Source organism: Amblyomma mixtum, chromosome 1, assembly GCF_055824585.1.
Source record: "Amblyomma mixtum isolate Tamu chromosome 1, ASM5582458v1, whole genome shotgun sequence".
Classification (NCBI taxonomy): Eukaryota; Metazoa; Arthropoda; class Arachnida; order Ixodida; family Ixodidae; genus Amblyomma; species Amblyomma mixtum.
In genome coordinates, this window is record NC_143012.1 from 314,559,605 (window position 1) to 314,579,688 (window position 20,084).

At 47.9% G+C, this 20,084-nt stretch overlaps 1 protein-coding gene across 2 annotated transcripts in view; it reads right to left on the minus strand.

Annotated features, from left to right (window-relative positions):
* Positions 1-20,084, minus strand: part of rdgC (retinal degeneration C) — a 192,239-nt gene that overhangs the window by 55,773 nt on the left and 116,382 nt on the right. The window contains exons 2-3 of one of the 2 annotated variants that reach the window (XM_089567013.1): positions 15,803-15,850; positions 12,356-12,483 (exon numbers count right to left, since the gene is read on the minus strand). In XM_089567013.1, coding sequence (XP_089423139.1) covers positions 12,356-12,483; positions 15,803-15,850 — 176 coding nt within the window. The remainder of the gene's footprint in view (positions 1-12,355; positions 12,484-15,802; positions 15,851-20,084) is intronic. The other variant, XM_089567014.1, reaches the window with a different exon arrangement.

Consider the following 20,084-nt stretch of genomic DNA (forward strand, 5'->3'; position numbering starts at 1 on the left):
TGCGCTGAGATGAGTTGAGCGCGTGACTTCGAGTCCGGACGCAGCAGCAGATCACCCCGGCCACCGCGCCACAGCCCACAGTTGCTGGGATACATGGGCAAGTTCTGGGGAACAACAGCCCTTATCTCCTCCGCGAAAAAATAGGCGGGGCAGGGCAGCGCAGCACAGTACAGTACAGCACAACACACCTGCTGGCCTCGGAGCGTTAAGGCTAACAGTTTCGGGGCAAGGGAAAAAAAAGTGAGTGGGGAAGAATGGGGTAGGGAATAAGGGTCCGCGGCTGCCAACAGAGCGTAGCTCACCCGGTGGCCCGCGCGGGTTGCCCCGAACTCATTGCGCATTCACAAGCAGCCGTCGCGCCACTGCCATGCATATTGGATGCGCCTGCGGTAGAGACCCGCGCGGAAGTCATCATGTGAACTCACTTGCCCGCTGAGGCCTCCAGAGCCCGGCGACGCCTTCTGCCACCATAGAGGGCGTATGGTACGTACGCACGTACACCCCACCCCACCCGGTACGTACGCGCGTACACAAACTCAGCCACGAAACATACGCAAACACTTTCCGGCAGAAAACAGCGGTAGCAACTGCAGCAAAAACGACTGCGCAGATGAAACAGCGCGATGCGCAAACGGACAGGTAAAAAGAGAAAACGGTATTTGGCAAGAGTGGTGTAAGAGGGTTATTCAGTCTTGTTTGCCCTTAGAAAACAAATAAGCTAAGAATGCTGGCGTGCGGGCAAGAGACCACCGCACGCTGCGTTCACCGAACCTCAACAGCTCGCGACCTCGTGTCCTGCATGGAGTATACCCTTTGCACGCTGGTCTCGCGTTCACTTTTACTTCGGCTCGCTGAGGGTTACGCGCCGCTGGTACTCAAGTATCTGAGAAGAGAGCCGTGTTTACGGCGGCATCGAAACTGAATCAGCAGTCGTCGTACACATTGCATGGGAGCAAGAATTCATAGAGGACCCTTGCCACGTGTCATCGAAGTATGTAATGGTATTGGAGCTAACGTTACGAACATCCTCGTCGCCTCGAAGTTCTGAAGTGCTTTGCCTGTTATGTTTTCGCTAGTACTTGACTCACTATTCTTATGCTCTACTGCCTGACTTTGCCCTTCCTGATTATGGGCTACATTCGCTTGTTTTGGAGTGGTTTCGTACCCTTGCCTTCCGTGCAGTTGTGGCGGCGATGGTAGTGGTGGCATCAAGTTGCAGGCGGGATGCCGGCTGTGTCTCATAGACTGAAAGAAATTAATCTCCTTCTACTGTCCCGGAAGCACATGCTACCACACGCCTCTCCTTCTATAGACCTGCAGGGAACAGAACGCCAACGACGACCTCCTGTGGTGTATTCCATTTCACAAGGTTGCGTAGTAAGGTCTAACGCTCATAGTGAGAACATATGCCCACAAGGCATAGAGTTTCTTACTATTACCTACAGGGAAAGCTGGCAAGCCGTCTATGGGAGTTTGCATGGAGGCCCCTCGTGACCACTTCAGCCACCATGGGCGCTCAAAGCATCATGGGGCGGTGAGCTACCGACTGCAGAACTTCAACTTTTGGCCAAAAAATAATGCAAAAATAAAGCTGTTCGATAAATACGAATGTCCTAACATTAAATATCCTGTCTGTAAATTGCAACAAACGAGCAAAAAAGCCTTTAAGTGCAAAGTTTGTCCAAAATAAGAGACGACTTGCTCTTCCTATTGGCGAAGTATTGAACATTAAAAAAACTAATATTTCGTGCTTTTTAAAAGGAAATATGTTTTCAAAAAAATTTAGTTGCCTAAATACTTCAAAGGTTTTTTAATGGCATTTTGGAAAAGTGAAACCTTTTATTGGCGTTGTGTGTCGTTGCGGTTTCACTACTATGGTTTTTAAACACTGCATTCGCGCGAAAATCGGGTTCGCACACAGGAACAGCGTTTTCGGAATGAAACATCTCAGTAGTGCCACTCCATGTTCCCGAAAAACTACGACTGTCCCGCAGCAAGTAGCTCACCGCCCCATGATGCTTTGAGCGTCCATGGTGGCTGAAGTGCAGCGCTGCCAGCTTTCCCTCTAGGTAATAGTAAGAAACTCTATGCCACAAGGAGAAAGAGCTTGGCGTCATCCCTAGCGGCACGACTCGTGCACAGAGAGGTGACATGTCCCATTCTTTCGGCATGCGACGGATCTTGCGGAATTACAGTCCCATCGTTATGCTGAGGCAGTTTCATATTTCAGAAGCAGCTGCTGCGCCTTCGACCCGGCACTCACGTCTGCCAGGCGAGGGTGAGATGTTCCCGGACACCCCACTCTTTCCAGGGGTTAGGAAACGGCGCGAGAATTGGACATGGATGACGTCACCCAAACGCGCACGTGTACGCCCCCAGCCATGTCCAGTTTTCGCTTTGTTACCTAGGTCGTGACGTCATGCGCTAACCGGACCAAATCGGCACGCTTCATTGGTTTACGGTGCTTATTCTCCATCTACCAGGGAAATTGCAGGACCTCATCTTCATTTTTCGGCACCTCTGGTAACACCTACCATGATAGCGAGACCCCGGCCAAAATCGGGTACTCCATTTCCAACTTATACCTTTATAACAAAGAGGTTCTAGTCGTCTCTATCTGACTATCTAGTGGTCTCTCTGAATAATGAACGATAAACGAATGCATGAATGGAATATTATGGAATTTTGGTAGGGTTCGGATGACTGCCGTAGAACTGAGCTTGAAGGTGACAAAGTCTAAATCGTTGAAAAGTGAGATATTATTTTGCTCCTTGTTTCGTTTACATGTTCGGTTCCTCCACAGTATACAAACAATCAGGGCGTACGTGCCTACTACTAGGAACCAAGAGGCACAAAAAAAAAAAAAGCCCCTGTCAAGATTAGGGCCTTAGCCGAGACCTCTTACAACGCCCTTCTTTATTTTCTAGCACAAGATTTCCTTGCTCGTGTATTCACGAAGCAAGACGCGCCTCTGCGTAGCTAACGGAGCGTCCAAGGCAAGCACGTCCCGTTTTTCTTTTCCCAGCACACATAGCAAGCGACGGCGCTGGGATTTGTCGGAACAGCCTCCACAAATCTTTCTCTTGTTCGGTTCCTCCTCACGCTTTTCTGAAGACGAGGGGAAGGGGGACGGCGACGACGCCATTTGCAAGCAGGTGACAAGCCTGCTGCTGTTGCTCCGACAAGCGCAGTCTCGCAAGTACACGCAAGCTGTTATGGGTAAACGGCAGCTGGATAGGGGGGGCTTCTCCTCGAGGTTTTACTGCACGTCGGCAAAGCCAACGCGTGCGCTCGTCGGCTCGCCGACGTGTAGCTTTCGACAAACACGACTGCCCCGCGCTCTTCGCAAGCGAGCAAATTGGATTTTCTAAAAATAACAAAAATAAGAAGAAGGGGGCGACAGCCTCCTCATGTAAGAGCGGACGTCTGCTCAGAGTGATAGGCGCGCTCTTCGGAAGTTTCAGGAAATTTGTCGGCCTGCACGAGTGCTTGAGAAGAGCGGGCGAAAAGCCGCGCAGCGAGAGCCAGGGTATTCGCTTTAAGCCTGTAGGTTTGCGTGAACACAGAAAGTTGGCCTCCGAGCGCCACGTTCTCTCTTCTCCTTTTTCTGTTTTGCTGGCTTACGTAAGTCGAAGCCTAACTGGGTTATGGCTGTTCTCTCTTTCCACAAACAGCGAGGGCGAGCTGTGAAAGTTAAACTATAGTCAGAGTAACCTGGCAATTATGCGCCAACGAACGCTGTCGTCATTTTAGCGCGTCGCTAGCGTCGGGCTCACTGTTGGTGCACAAACAAGGGCTGTTGGTGCACAAACAAAGGGGGGGGGGGGGGGGGGGGGGGAAGCGTCCCTAGCTTCGCGAAACCGCTGTCAGCTGCAGGGCCTACTCTCCTGTCGGAGGCTGTTGGTATGATTGGAGCTGCGCTAATGTTTCTGGTTTCCTGTGACCCGATAAAGACAAGTTTAGCTTGACTTTCTTTAGTTGCTAGTTTACCACGGCCGCCTTGTACTCATACTCAATTTCACTTGGCAAGAACCGATGAGCTTAATTCTCTTCGTCCTCTATCGTTAGGCGATTTATGTTATTGAGCTACAGCACAAGCTCCTTTGAAACCGTTTACTTTCTGACATTACCTATATTCAGAAGAAACGTATCGGATCCGGGGCTTGCCGACACACCACTACCAATTTCTGTACTCATGTTGACCCACATCTCAGATCAAGACTCCCACCCAGAATTCCTCGCCATTTGGAAGCACTTTATTACCGACTTCGCCTGAACGCTGCATTTACAAACGGCATTTGACCGTTTCGGTCAAATGAACCGTACGCTTTGTGGCAACTGCGGCTCGATCGAAACCGTGGAGCATATCCTGCTTGAGTGTCCTGCGTATGCTGACGAGCGTGCGTACTATGAATATAGCATGGAAAAGCTCTCCCCAGTGCCTCTAACAATGGGCAGTGTTTTAGGTCCCTTAGCCTGCCCTAAGCAACAGAGATATGCGACGAACTTTTTGCTCCCATACTTAAAGGACATTGGACATCTTGCCAAGCTCTAATTTCACCTTGCATGTTATCCTCAACCATTCTCCAGGCAGTGAGCTTTGTTAGCTCATATGTCGGACTATGCACTTCATCATTTCATATGTAACACCATTACTCGCCGATGCACCTTAGTGCGCATTTAATGACCTCAATTTATCCCCCCCCCCTTTTTTGTTTTATTTTGATCTTTTCCGCACCGCTCTCCTTCCGCCTTTATCTCCCGAATTTCCTTCCCCACGCAGAGTAGCATGCCAGCGATTCTCTGCTCTTTCATTAAAGGTATTCTGTCTCTCTCTCTCTGATATCACCTTGAATAAAGATAGCACGACAGAGCGCAGGCTATACAACCATACGGCTCCCAACCGTAAGGTTGGGAGTACTCCTTAATGAAAGCGTCTTTCCTTTGAAGAAAACGTAACTTTTCATCTTTCCGGATAGCTTTTATTGACATTGTGCCGAAAATTTAGGCCTGCTTTTGAAACGCGAGAGCAGAATTTCTTTTTATTTACATGGACATAAAGGAGAGATTGGTGCCCGATGCCAGCGCCGTCTACTCCTTTTCACAAGGGGAAGAAATTACTAGAACTGACGCCATGACTTTCAAGAAGACACAACACAACTGTTTCAAGCAGTACTCTGCACACACAAGTCTTTGTATTGAATGTCATGACCGCCTCACACGGGCTCCAGCAAAGACATCCTTTTCAGCGCAATCAGCAGAGCAATGCGGTTCCTCGATAGCTTTGAACACGATCTTATATGTTTCTTAGCCTCGTATATTTGGTTAGAGCGTAGGACTCCCAGAAAAGGAGAATGAGATATCAAAAAGAAGAAACAACCCGACTTTATTCGATAAATATGAAACTTCGTTAACTCGAAAAAACTTCAGCTGTTTGGCGGAGAAGCGCCGTAATGATGTACCCGTGTTTCTGTTGATGATGATTCCCCATTCCATCTCCCTTTCCTTAATGTAGTAGAAAGCGAGGAGCCGGAGCGAGAGGACGAAAGAAAAAGAAAAAATAAATAGCGAGAAAAGAGGAAGGAACGAACGAACTAAATGAAGACAGACAAAACGGTAAAACAAAGAATGATACGACGAACAAAAAGAGGGAAGCCAGAGAGAGCAATGCGCAGACGTGCACTTGGTTAGTAAGACTAGTTCGGGTTAAACACACTAGGCCAAGTGCCGCACAGTGCTTCGCATTCAATCCCATCATTTGCTTGATTAACCGGCGGTAAATTTGCGAAGAGGAAGAAACATGGCACGCTCAGATCGCACGAGACAAAACAGTTGCCCGTTAAGGCCCTTTGTTTCGCGTTTTCTGCGGTTTCTGAGGACCTTTTGTTCTGCGGTATACAGCAGCAGTTACGTACAGACCCTACGCCAAAGCAAATCGCCATTTCTTTAGCGCAAGTTGCTTTACGTGACGTAGCGGCACCAAGCTTTATTGCTCTCAGGAACTTTCGCGGCGCGATGTGAATGAAAGAAAGCTATAAGAAGAGAGGCATAAGAAAGAAAGAAACAAAGAAGGAAAGAAAGGAAGAAGGAAGGAAGGAAGGAAGAAAGGAAGGAAGAAAGGAAGGAAGGGAGAAAGACAGAAAGAAAGGAATAAAAAAAGCAAGAGAGAGAAAGAAAGAACGAAAGAAAGAAAAAAGAGAGAAAGAAAGAAGGAAAGGAAGGAAGAAAGGAAGGAAGGAAGGAAGACAGCAAGAAAGAAATAAAAAAGCAAGGGAGAGAAAGAACGGAAGAACGAAAGAAAGAAAGAAAGAAAGAGAGAAAGAAAGAACGAAAGAAGGAAAGAAAAAAGAAAGAAAGCAAGAAAGAGAGAAATAAAGAGAGGAAGAAAGAAAGAAAGAAAGAAGGAAAGAAAGAAAGAAAGAAAGAGAGAGAGAAAGAAAGGAAGAAAGAAGGAAAGAAAGAAAGAAAGAAAGAAAGAAGGAAAGAAAGAAAGAAAGAAAGAAAGAGAGAAAGAAAGAAAGAAAGAAAGAAAGAAAGAAAGAAAGAAAGAAAGAAAGAAAGAAAGAAAGAAAGAAAGAAAGAAAGAAAGAAAGAAAGAAAGAAAGAAAGAAAGAAAGAAAGAAAGAAAGATGTAGTAGTTGGAAACTGTTTGAGGTTCCAGGAAGCGAAAGCAGGTACTAGGCGCCGTACATTACGGCAGACGACGCTCGGCCTGCCTCAAAGAGGAGTTTCCCGCCGTTCGGAGGTTCTCGTCATCTCGCGCAGAAGCGAGAACAGAAGAACGCAGCACTCGCGGCAAGTTCTCTCGAAACTGCTTCGATCGCGCGCGCGTGGCACAAACCCGGGCTCCGCATTCAGGGGCCGCGTGCGGTCTCCCAGCTGCCTGGTTTCTCACGTAGCAGCCGGCTTACGGGCTGCATGCATGCTGTTGCGTGCAGCTGGGAGAAAAAAAAAAAAAAACAGGAGGCACGGCTGGGCATGCGGAGCTCGTTTCCGGATTCCACATGACGCGAGACACGACGTCCGATCGTGACGAGACTAACGCGCCTATATGTGTCTAGGCCACTGGAGAACGGTTTAAGCCCAGTGGCCAATCATAGGAGCATTTTGTTGCTGTTGTCTTTTCTCATCGCTTATAAGCTACTTCGCAGCGCGACCACCTGCTTGCGCGTTGACGAGCGAATGGAGAGAAATGACACATTCATCTCTCTGCTATCGTTCCACGAATCTGCGTACGTACTATAACGTTAAGAGGTATGGGAGGCCGACAGGAAGCAGAAGCGCAAAGAAAACATGGTAGTGATGGTTAGGCTTAAAGATCCTTCGTACTGCGCACAGACATGGCGGTATAAATGCGTCACCGTGTTGTCGCTCATAGCGGAGCGGATGAAACGCTTCGTTCGCGGCGTAATGCATGCGAATCTGGGTTAGTGTCGTTCTTGTCCGGGAGAGGAATACTTCGCCTGAGAGCTCGAAGTACTGCGAAGAGAAAGGCGCCGCGTGGAAAGAAAAAGCTGGCTGATGAAACCGATTGGCCCTTGTTGCGTCCAGTTGCGTAGAACTTGTGCCGGTTCAGTACATTCAGCAGCGCCGTATATTTTCTTATATTAGCATAGTTACCAAGTATCAGTTGCTAACATGTCGCGACGTGCATTTGTTCTCCTGTTCTTATTCATATATTATTCGCCCCTTTTTGTAAGAATTTCGTTCCTACATTTTGTTCGAGGGCAGTTCCATAGTATGGAGCAACATTTTTCCTCAGAAGTGTCTCATTGCACGCAGCACGGAAACTGGATCACCAGGCAAATTTTTATTTCTTTTTTACAAATTACATAAGACAGAGTGGTAATAGACGATGTTGAAGCTAACTTGCGCCAAACTTTAAAAACAACCGCATGCTTCTTGATTAATTCGGAGTGTCTAGCGTTCCTTCCAGACGGAACATTTGCTGCTGCTGCAGTTCCGTCCAGACGGAATATTTACTGCAGCCAGAGTTCCGTACATACAATAGACAGTTTTAGCTTCACGTACGTAGAAGCTACACGTATGTAGAGCGCTTACGGGTCACCAGTGCGCATGCGCAGAACGTGAAGTGTCTGCGTGGGTTGCACGGACGTACGTGAGATTCGGATCTTTGCGTTGCGGCCTTCACGTTGCTTGCTTGCGTGCGTGGCGTTGGCAAGATGGCGGCGCCCTGCCCGCCCGCTTCACAACGATAACAGCTTCGTCGCTATTCCCTCGACGGGGTATCGTGCTGTAAACTGCTGTATTTGCCTTCAGTTGGTCTATCCTTGCTCTCGCATGAAGTTTTAGGTGAGCACTAGCTTTTGTTTTCCAGATAGAAATCCGTTTCAGCAGCTCCTAAGCCTGACAGAGAAGCGTTTGTGGTCGTCATAGCAATGAGTGTGCCGACGGTCTCGCGAGACCACGCGAAGCTCAAAACCTCGCGGGATATCGCGAGACCCTCGGCACGGTCAGCGGGAAAAGCAAAAAGGTGCACGTTTTGGCTCCATACGCGCACGTCGTCAACATGAGTGGGACACCAGCGCGCCTTCGCTTCTCGAAAAGCGATGATTTAATTATGCTGCGGGACGTGAAGGAATGCAACCCCTTTGAAGATAACATGCAACATACAGTTCGGTGAACTGAAATTGCTCAGTCAGAAGAAAGGGGGAAAGTATTTACCGCCCGCACTGTGGCTTGGCCTGGCTCCGCTCCAAGCAGCTCGACTAAACAAAATTAGTTTTCTTTATCTGTACTAGATGGCGCGGCACAACATGCTAGTGCATTTTTTAGGTTCTATGGCAGATATACACAGTTTGCGTCCCGTACGTGTAGCTAAAACTGTACGAAGCGACACGAGCGTACGCTCACGTTTACGTGCGTGAAGGTTCTACGTACGTAAAACTAGAACTGTCTAATGTCCGTATTGTCCCTACTATACAAAATGGGTGATTTCTGCCCACATAAAGCATTTATTTGCCTCTGGAATAACCAGTTGACAAAGCTGCATTCAGATGTTCTCTCTATGCATTTATACGGCACCAAAATATCTGTCCGCGTATTGCGTTTAGTTACATCCTCGAAGGTATAACTTCCGTGCATGCATGCAGGATCGGGAAAATGACACTGTTAGAAGCAGAGTGCAGGAACTCTTCGCGAAGTGATGTGAAGCCCTGTCGCTATTTGCGCTGCACGATGACGTAGCGCGAAAAAGACTAAGACGTACACAAACGGTCAACAAGCATTATGCAAACGCACCAACAAACCCAAGCCAAAGCTCGTTCTGTTGCCATTTCTCACTGACTGCTTGGAAAATAAAATGATGCGGCAGAATATCCTGTCACACATTAGGGGGAATAGGATTGCCACTTTTTTAAATGGACATGCAAAAGTCTGCAAGCAAGCTGGTTTCCCAATCCCTAACGCCAGCTTTAATTCCGTCTTGACATAACTCATGTGGCAGATAATGCTGGACAGAACTGTATGGTGTCAGATACAGTTCTGTCTGGACGGAACCCCATCGCTACATGCAGTTCCGTCTGGACGGAACTTTAGCGCGAATTGTAGTTCCGTCTAGACGGAACTCTAGCGCAAATTGTAGTTCCGTCTGGACGGAACTCTAGCCACAGCCTTGATAATTTGACTAGTGCAAAGTTATAGGCCGTCGCATTTTCCAAGTTAGCATATTTTTGCAGTGCTCGAGCATGTTTTGCTAATTGATAATAATAATCTAGTTAAAATTTTGTCCCTAACTTAAGGCCAAAGTTTGCAATTTGAGACTCATAGAGCAAGCTAAGTAATGACCATTTCAGTTGGTTTCTCCAACGTAACTTGCCTAGCTTGAAAAAAACCTGTTAGATTTACAAACTTGGGGGCCTCTTAACAACCTTAGTAAAGAAGTAAATTCGATAGCGTTTAGATCGTCTTCTATGGTCTCTGCAATGAGTCTCTAATGTTCTGCTTACGATTTTCCCGCCAAAACCCAGGTTGGAACCGGTTCCATTGCCCTTATATGGTATGCATGAGTCATCACCTTCTAGAATATTCCGGCACCTTCCATTGGATTATCCAATGGGATTATGTTAATCCGACCAACTAATGCACACAAATCCGCCCACTCATTCACCATAGTCCATTGGGGGTCCTTTGGGATTTTGGGAGTGAGCCAATTTCTAAATTTTTGGGGGTCCTCAGAGTTTTCAAATCTGCCGGTGTCCAATGATTGGTCCAATGATGGCCACGTGGTGTTTATGACCTCAGTACCCTCTTATTCCCATTCATAGATAACTGGGAGTCCTCATACCACTACTGACGCAATGGTGCAGCGGTTCAGGGATGCGCGATCGCTGTGACAGGTCATCTGTTTATTAACTGCGGCATTGTGTTACCAATTTTCTTCAGTCGGGGTACGTCTGAGAGTGCTAACATGGCGAAGCGGGAGTGCATAGCCACGTAAAAATTATGCAATCTCGCTGACTACTTAGACACTTAGAAGGAAACTACTTGTACCACAACATATCAAACTGAAAATCTAACGCTAAACTAAACGATTAAAAAGCTAGCTAATTTGTTTTTGTTAATTAGAAAAGCAAGATTGTTTAAAAATATGCTAATTTGTTCAAGACGACTGCCTATAACTCTGCACTAATCGATGTTTTGTAGACAACGCTGTCGCTTTTAAAGGTTGGCGCAAGTTAACTGAAACACCCTGCATATGAGGTGGCTATGTGTATTTAAAAAATATTCAGCTTCGATGACAGTTAGACAGAAAAGAGCGCTTTTGTCAAAGAACTCTGTCTTCTACGCAATGGCGCTAGGAGACAAAGAAACAATATGAAACGGCCAGAAATGCCAGAGCCACTCACCATGTGCTGATAAAATTTCGAGGCTTCCGAATAAGTTGCGTGCCTGGCTAAGCCGCATAAGTATATTAGGCTTCTAGAATGAGAGTGCGCCCGAGTGAAAGGCAAAACGTGTAGCATTCTTCAATGGCGATCACTCCAGAGCGACGGGTGAGAAGATGCGGAATTCTGTATGCATGCGTTTGGGCCAACCTCGGAGTCCACCGCCTCCCCAGTGCACATAGATCACCGAAAGGAAATAGAAACGTCTCGGAAAGAATAGACAGACAGCCTGAAAAAATGAAAATAAATCAAGAAAAATTTGCAAATACTAGGAAAAAAAATTCCAAGTATACGACTTACTGCATAACACGATCCGTCCAGAACGATGTCGACATTTAGGTCACAGTATAGGGAACTCCTATAGCCGCGGACAAATTGCTCCTGCGCGCAACACTCCTCTCCCTTTCAATCCCTGTGGGGATTGCACGGAACAGATGCAGCGTGGCTGCTATGCATGTGTTTCCCGGAAAAGAACGTCCCTCCGTCCCTATGCGAAACGGCGGAGTCGCAAAATGGACAGAACGTGTTTCCAGAGGACGCAAGTGGGGATGGGAACGCGGCTAGTTCCTCGAAGCCGTCGGCGGCGGTAGCTATGCGGGGCCAATGTTGGGCCAATGCGGGCGGATTCTAGAGTCGAGCAAATTTTGCAATTCAGGCGACGCACGGGCTCCCGCTGAGACATATGCACACGAATTGCGTGTCGAAAGTGTGCCTCGAAAACCGGTCGCGACCGGGCGGGACGCATAATAAATGGACGCTACGTCAAGCGGTGCATGCGGGCAGGGCTTAGGATTAGACTACGCGACAAACCCGACTGCCAAAGAACGCTGCACCAGCGCACGCGTATTCACATTCGATCTAAAGCGACCCTACAGACCAGGCTGACCAACAACGGAGCTCTGTGCATCCCTGCACAAAGCCGATATTAGTTAATGCCCTTTTTAGTCCCGCATTAATTGCGGACTCGTAACTCTGTTTCATAACTTGTTAATGGGGATTCGTCTTGTCGTTACGCAGTGAAGCAAGGAACATAACAACGGTTCTTTTCGAATCAGTGCTAATAATTTTGTCAAAAAAGAAAAACAAAACAAGAAAAAAGAGTCGCAGACTTGCAGAAACATTGTCTGATCGCCGTAGAATTACCGAGCCGTTTTTCAAAGAATATAATTGCCACCCTGACTAATTGATCCCGACAGGGCAATGACTGCCACAGAATTCGCAGATAGGCTGCACAGCGTTCATCCAGGAGACCTTCAATTCCAGTCTTGATATATTCAGTCCACTGTAATCGGAATCCCACATGCATGCAGATTACCGACGATTCGCCTGAGTCTAAATGAGAACGGGCTCTAATCCCAATGCCTTGAGCCTCTTGATTAAGTGACGAAGCGGAAGGCTTGAGAGGCTCCCAGTCAACACTTGAGAAGGGGAGAGAGACGCCCACTCACCTTGATTTGATCCTGTTCCCCGGCGTACTCGAGACTCTGGAATATGTTCCACGAGCATCGCTTCCGGATCTCCTGCCGGGCCAGGTAGCGGCGATACCAGCGTTGGATCAGCAGGGCGGCCTTCATCGCTGCCGAGGGGAGAGAGGGAAAAGGCGGAGAGGTTCAAGCCGAGGCTCAGGGCAGTCTTGAGACGCAAGCGCGGCTTAACGGCTAAGGCTGCTTTGGCATGCAGTGTGAGCGATTAGAGGGCTTTGCCGTGCGAGCGTGCTCCGTGCCGGTGCAGATGTGCAGCGTGAATGAAACACGAGCGTGGCCTAATCCTTCACCGGGCTGGGATCTGCACGGCTTAGCGCCCTCCAGTTGGAGTCAGCTTGCGTTCGAGTTGATTAGGGCGGGAGTTGTCTCTGACGGCTCTCATTTGAAAGCGAACATTTTCAGCCTCTTAAGGTAAGGAGGACGGTACTTCAGCTAATTTGCCTCTGAATGGGAGAGCTAGACAGAAGCGTCGCCGGGAATCTTGGATTCAGAGACTTAATAATAACTATTGATTTTTCTCCTCAATTCCACCTTCCTTGAAAGTATTCACAAATGGAAATAAAAAAAAACATACAGTCGCCTCTTTCATACGCGAATAGAGGCATCTCGGGTTATCGTTTTTGTGGCGCACTTTTTAGAAAACACAGTGGTATGCACGAGAGCGCGTTTTGCTTTTTCTTTTCACGCAGCTTGTCACAGATAGTTGTCAACCCCTTACGCGTTTAGCTGATAGCTTCACGTCCTGAAGAGAATACAGGGCAAGACAGAACGCAATTCTCCTGCGTGATTTACACGTCTGTCATAGGTACCATTACTTATGTTTCATGCCAGTATTTTCCTGCAGAAAAAAACAGTACCAGAAGGGTCAGTTTGGAAACTCTAGCTACGAGGAGAGTGAAATACACACACAAAAAATTGGGAACCACATTCAGTTTTTACAGGTGAGCTTCCTGTAGGTCAAACTAAGCCACAAGATGGGATCACCACCTTGGTATGAGCTGGCTCTGACGTCGCAAAAAAAAAAAAAGAAAGAGTGTGTAGTCACTGCTAGTTCACGCTCACTTGATAGGCTTAATACCCGTGCACGTTGCAGGACAGTGTGGCTACTAATGCGGCACACATAAAACATGCACTTTGCTAGTTCTGTTCGTGAACACAACTAATCAGGAAGGAGAACCGTTGCTAAAACACGAGGAGTGCAAACAGTAACAGTAGACGTTTCCACTGAGCATCAGCGACAACCCACACTTCAGGCAATTTTTTCTTTGAACGGCGAATAATAAATGGTAATAAGTAGCCCTAATATACACGGCTCGTCATAAGTTTCTAATGTGCAAAATGCTCGTGGTATATACGACTAGACACGCCAACTTCATTAGGCCAATGGAGATCAGAGATTTACTGGGCTCACTGTGACTTTCACCCTCATAATAACTAATGCGAATCAATAGAGAGCTTTTTTGAGTTGACATGATGGTGACGTGAGGGTAACAACTTCTGTCTGAGCAGTAGCGGTGACAGATGAGTTAGCAGAGCAAATCAATCCGGTGATGTTACGATGATAAGGTGGTATAGACCCAGCCTTTCTTTTTTCTCTCAGGGATCCCTAGACATGACAGCTTTTAAATATCGCTGGAAATAACGAGTTTGCAATGTGGGTTAGTTTGTTATAGTGCATAGTTATTACGCCTTCCCCAGACCTTTTGCTTTCGAGTGGTCGCAAATACAACAACTGCGTGTCTAAAGCCACCTGTGCCTACACAGAAGATTCAAGAAGAATGGCGTCTGTATGCCTGAGGCTGATCTCAGGTTTTACATACATAATGCTGAAAGTGCGATACATAGAACAAAGAAAGAATATTTTTTTTTCGGCTACGACCAGCATACACGTCCCATGCTCTTGCACATTTGCCTGTTCGTTATAACAGCCTACCACACTACCAGGCACAGACTGAAGTTAGATAAGTGGCATCGCTAGTTCGTCATTAAACTTCGATTCCATGGCCGTGAATCCCCTTTCGAAAATCGAAAATCCGTTTTCGAAAATCAGTCAACAAAGGCAGATCTTGCGGTCTGTGGCTTAGGCTTCAGGTGGCAGCCTGTAATCGCAGTTAACTCAGAGCAACTTATATTATTTTGAAACTCAGCGTGGCAGAAAGCGAAGTTTCATGTTTCGTACCAATTCACCAGTCCACCAATCACAGTATTTTATTCTGAAACAGCGTATCGGGAACATTTTGCGGTAGGTGTGGTTCAAACAGCTTTGGTAAGGGACATGCTTGTTCAGCCTTGATACTTTTTGGCGGATTCCGGGTTCCTACATGCTTTATAACAGGTTGAGGAGACGTGACTGTTGGGTTAGCTGACATTATTTTAAAGAAAGAGCAGGTCAACAAACGTTAGTACAGAGATAGAAAATACACAATACCGCTTGTGGCAGGCATTTATATCTGTCCTTGTCTGTGCGCTTGCTCGTGCTTTGAAGGAATTATAACAGATGCTGGAATGTTGCAAGAAAAGTTAGCTCGCACCGATCAGTTTTCTATTCATTGTTTTTGCGATAACAGGCTTACTGGGCAACAGCGCATAGTTAGTTGGCGCCCAAATAACGGCACTGTAATGGTGTTAATGTTGATACCTCGTCAGCCCCAGCAAGAAGCGATCGGAGGTTACAAATGAGCGCCTTTCGCAAACTCGTGGCATACCGCCGTCACTCACACCGAAATACTGTTCCACTCGGGCCAGGCGACTGAGTACACTTGAAAATGCGATATCAAAAGTTAGAAATAAATGCTGTCTCCGTGCAAACGAGCTTGCCGCCGTGTCAAGGGCGCTCTTCAACCCTTTTCCAATAGTAAGGCGACAACCACTATTACACTGTAAACAGAAAGGAGTAAAAAGGGAGTAAGCTGTCCTCTAACGCAATCCCATTATAAATCAATAGACACCTTTAGCATACCGTGTACCGTGTTACCGTTACCGGAGTACCGGGAGCCCGCCTACCGCCGGTGAGCAAACGCTGATTGGTCCCGATGCTGCAGGCGCGAGCGGAGGTGCCGGGTACGTGGCGCCATCTGGCGACGTCAAGGAGATTTGCGATGATCGTTGGCTGAGCGCGGGTTCCCGGTACTCCGGTACCGGTAACGGGAACACGGTATGCTAAAAGTGTCTAATATAAAAGAGAGTGCGCTAGAGGACAGCTTGCTACCTTTCTACTTCCATATAGACGTATTCGTGTTTAAGGTGTACGTGGTTTACGTAGTATGCAACGTGGCATTCGTCATGCATGTGCGCCGCGATGGCGTGCCGTGTTGGTGTGCAATGTTGGCGTTCCACGTTGTTGTGCCGTGTTGGTGGGCCAGCTACTGTCTACGGGTGCTTTTGCTGCCCCGGCAGCCTTGCAGCAGTTACCTCTATCTCTTTCACGTCTGTTCTGATAGGGTCTCCGTCCAGGCATACCTGCCGGAGCAAGAGAATTGAGTTTTGCGTGGTTACCGCTGACGCATGCCGTAAGGTTGCTCTGTTCCGCGCTACATTACGCGCGAAAGAATACCACTGCGGATCCATCTCGATAAGGGGAAGAGTGGTCACGACACCGGCAACGTCTCTGCCGTGCAACACAAATCCAAATGCCACGACATGCAATGCTAGGAGTGCCCCTCTGTAGATAACGGCCACCCGCAAACGTGGCCGCTGCTGCTCGGAAGTCTGGGCCTTGGATTGTGTAACTGGACAGTTGTGAAAACCGGGATGAGTTGCGACACCAACCCGGCCAAACAATCAGCAATGGCGAGAACCACCGCAGCTTTCAGGAGCCGCGTAGATGCATCGCCTCGAAGATTTCAGACATGCTCGAACCAAATTTGAGATTACAGGCTATGACTGCTCGTCTCGAAGATGCATTTTAATAATTTATGCACAATCATTAAATGATCCTAACATTATCATTTATGAAAACGGCAGTAGAGCGAATTGTAACCCAGGCGGACGGAAACACTTGACTGGCTACTTGCTTAAAACAGCCTCTACAATTTAAGTACTCAAGAAGAGCGTTAAAACTAAGCGCTTTTGTGCATCGAGCAAGCGAAAAAGAGCGAAGACATTCGTGCCAGTTCTCACGGCAACTAGAGTGTGCGTCCTGTTTCAAATAGGGCGAGGTGCGCACTTTCTTCACAGAGTAAAGTAACATATCCACAAACGGTCTCCCTGTGTTGCGTAGTGATTTCACAGCGATGACTAAGCGCGGCACCGCAGTGACAGAAGTACGCCGGATTATGATTTTTTTCCTCCCGGAGCTCAGGGTTGAACTTAGTCGTTAATAACCTTGCTTAAACTACCTCAAATACTATCAATAGAAGTGCTTTCGCATGTCGCTCTGGTGTTAGGTTGTAGGTTGTGCGGTTACGATAACAGCAAATCGATCAGCTATGAAAACTGACATTTTCTCTAACTGAATGGCCCACAAAAGCTTGGGCCGGCATCATTTCGTGGTCTGGCATCGCTTTTTTTTTTCTGTTGTTCCTGTTGCATCTGCATTGCATTTTTGCCCCAGTTGACTGATTAGGGCACATACAATTTCTAGGAAAGTTCAGTATCAAAGTAAAATTTCACTAAAACGAACAAATAAAATAATTTTGCCTGAACGTCATGCTGTCCAAAGGCAAGGCAGGAGGAGAACACAGCGTGCTTCTTAATCTCCTTCAACCCTGCATACCCTGAGTTCACAAGCACGCCAGATAACCTGCATGATGATGATGATGATGACCGTCTTTGCCAAAAGTTACCAAGCAACGGGTTTTTTTTTCTCGGCCGTATAGTGGAGCCCTTACAACACCCCTAAATACGAAAAACGTTACGTCTGATGACCGCTCATTATATCTCATTCATTCTCTTCTTTCCTCAAAAGTCCTTAGCGCGACCGCTACAGACTTGCTTCTCATATTGACTCCAATTATTGTCGTTGGCCGAAGCTCGCTCTTCTTGAACAGTCAGCAGGATTTGCTTATCAGTGATATAGTGGGACACGTATGCCAGTCCTCAAGCACTGAATATCTGTAGGTGAAGAGGAACTTGCCCCCCCCCCCCCCCTTTCAAGACCTTTTGATTTTTTGGGAAGCAGTATACGAGTGAAAAGTAAAGCGTGCTGCCTGGATATTTTGACAAAGACGGTAACTTGCTTGGAAGCAGTGACTCCTGTTAGAGACTAACAAGACATTGTAGAAGACGACGCTGCCAGCCAATCAAAGATCACCATCTTTTGGAAGGCTAAAAACAACAATTGAATTTACCACTCTCTCACATGCCAAACTACGCGGTATATTGTTAGCTGATGTTTCCAATAAAACTCGTGCAGTTTAACGCATTTTCTTGTAACGCTCTTGCCTATGTTTATTGCCCATATTATAATCCATCATGCAATTGGTGCTGTGTATGCGCTGTTCTGCGTTCAGAAAGAGGCTCCTGACCTCCGTCTAGCTGTTATCACAGTTTTTTTCCTGTGAAGACCGCCGACATTGTAGCATGTTGCGAATTAAATTTGATTCCCTTTCAAGAATAAGGTCCTGAAAGTGGCCAGTCAGGAGACAGTACTAACTGCATAACTGGCCAAGATACAGCGTAAGAAGGCACTAACGGGAGAACAAAAGATGAAGACGGGAGACAGCGCTACCAACCACTCAGGCTTTTATCTAAAGTCGACAAACGTCTGTAAAGCAGCTGGTCCTAGCAACAAAAAGGAAAACCAACACAAAAGCATATAATATTGCCTTCTGCCACGCCTGCTTGGTTGGTTGGTTTATGGGGTATAACGTTCCAAAGCGTCTCAGGTTACGAGAGACGCCGTAGTGAAGGGCTCCGGAGAGAGAGAGAGAGAGATAAATTTTATTTTTCAGCTCAAGTCCGAGCCTTCTTAGTTGCCCGTTTGGTGGGCGCTATTTATCGGCGGTGGCAGAGTAGGGCCACGTGTCCCTTGGATGCGTCGGATGTGGGCGGCGAGGAGCGGCCAGAGGGTGGGCTGCAGAGAGGTTGGTGGAGCGGTCCATCGGGCCCACGTGAGGTGAAAGGGGGGAGGCAAGGTATGCGAGGAAGGTATGGTGGGAGAGTTAGTTGCGCGGGGGCATAACCAATATGTATGAATGTTGGAGGGATGCTCTCCGCACACGAGACAGGCGGGTTTGCCAGGTTTATGAAGGATATAGTGGGAATACAGTTCGCAGGGAAGGGAGTTAGTCTGTGCCTGTCGAATTAGAGAGGCGTCAGCACGGCAAAGGAAATGGGAGGGTGACGGAAGGGTTCGTCGCATGTGCCGCAAATTGCGAAGGTGTTCGCGGCGGTCCTGTCGGTGTGTAGCGCGGTCTGCCTTGGGATTATAATGGGCTGGCCAGGCAGTCGGAGGGCCCGGTGGTATTTTTTCACGGGCCAGAGCATGAGCAAGCTCATTCTCCGGTATACCTTGATGACCAGGAATCCATTCAAGGCGGACATGGAGCGTAGGGTGGGCTGTTAGGTATTGCAGCAAAGTGTCTAGGATATGGGGAGGGAGTTTTTGAGATTCGAATGAGCGTATGGCAGCCTGAGAGTCTGCACGTATGGTGATGGTGGAGGACAGGTGGTCGTGAAGCGTAATCGCCTCTGCTATGGCCAGAGTTTCTGCGTCGGTTGAGGAGGGCACTCCTGTGTGGAGATGTGTGGAGGTGCTTCGAGGGCCGACTACTGCAGTAACTACTTGGTGCTCGAGGATATGGGCATCGGTATAGTAAGTGTCGTGGCCCAGTACGGGTAAATGGTTCGCCAGTGCTTCACGCCGCCCGGGATTTATCGTTGGAGACATGTGGCGTGGAATGGGTTTTACAGTAAGACGCGGGAGGCTTTTCCACGGGGGAGCAGATGGTTGAAGCGGGGGTAGTTGGGAAATGGTGTGTCCGAAAAGGCTGAGGAGGTCTCTGCCTTGCTCGGAGGTAGAGAGACGGTGTATCTGGGCTCGGTGGTGTGCTGCTGCGCGTTCTTCGAGGGAGTTGAAAATGGCGGCGTCTGCGATCAGAGCATTTGCGGCGTAGATGGGAACTCCCATGGCTAATCGAGTGAAGCGACGCAGAGAGGCTTCCAGTTTGCTTACTTGAGAGGATGTGAGGCGTTGATAGGGGTAGGCGTACATGACCCTCGAATAAACGAGTGCTTCTATAACTCGACGGAGTTCGTGTTCTCTGAGTCCATGCTTTTGACGAGATATGCGGGACAGCATGTGGCGAATTTGGTTCAGTTGTTGCAGGAGTTGGCTAAGCCACACGTTGCACTTGCCATCTTGTTGAAAAGTGAAGCCAAGGATCTTGATGTGGCTCCGTCGGGGAATAGGGGTTTGCGCGAGAGAGAGTTGAATGAGTTCGCGGTAGGAAGAAGCGGTTTTTTGAGGAGCGTTAGAAACCACGATGTATTCCGACTTTTCGGCGGAACAACTCATACCTATGCGGCGTGCATGCTCCTGAACGACGTCGAGGCCTTGCTGCAAAGTGGATTCTAGTTCCCCGGCGTTTCCTGTGGTAGACCAGAGAGAGATATCATCCGCATATATAGCGTGGCGTAGGCCAGGAATTTCAGCGAGTTTTCGGGGCAGTTCTTTCATTGCCAAGTTGAAAAGCATAGGTGAAAGAATGGATCCCTGTGGTGTACCTGCGGTGAGGGGAAAGGGGGCGGAAGG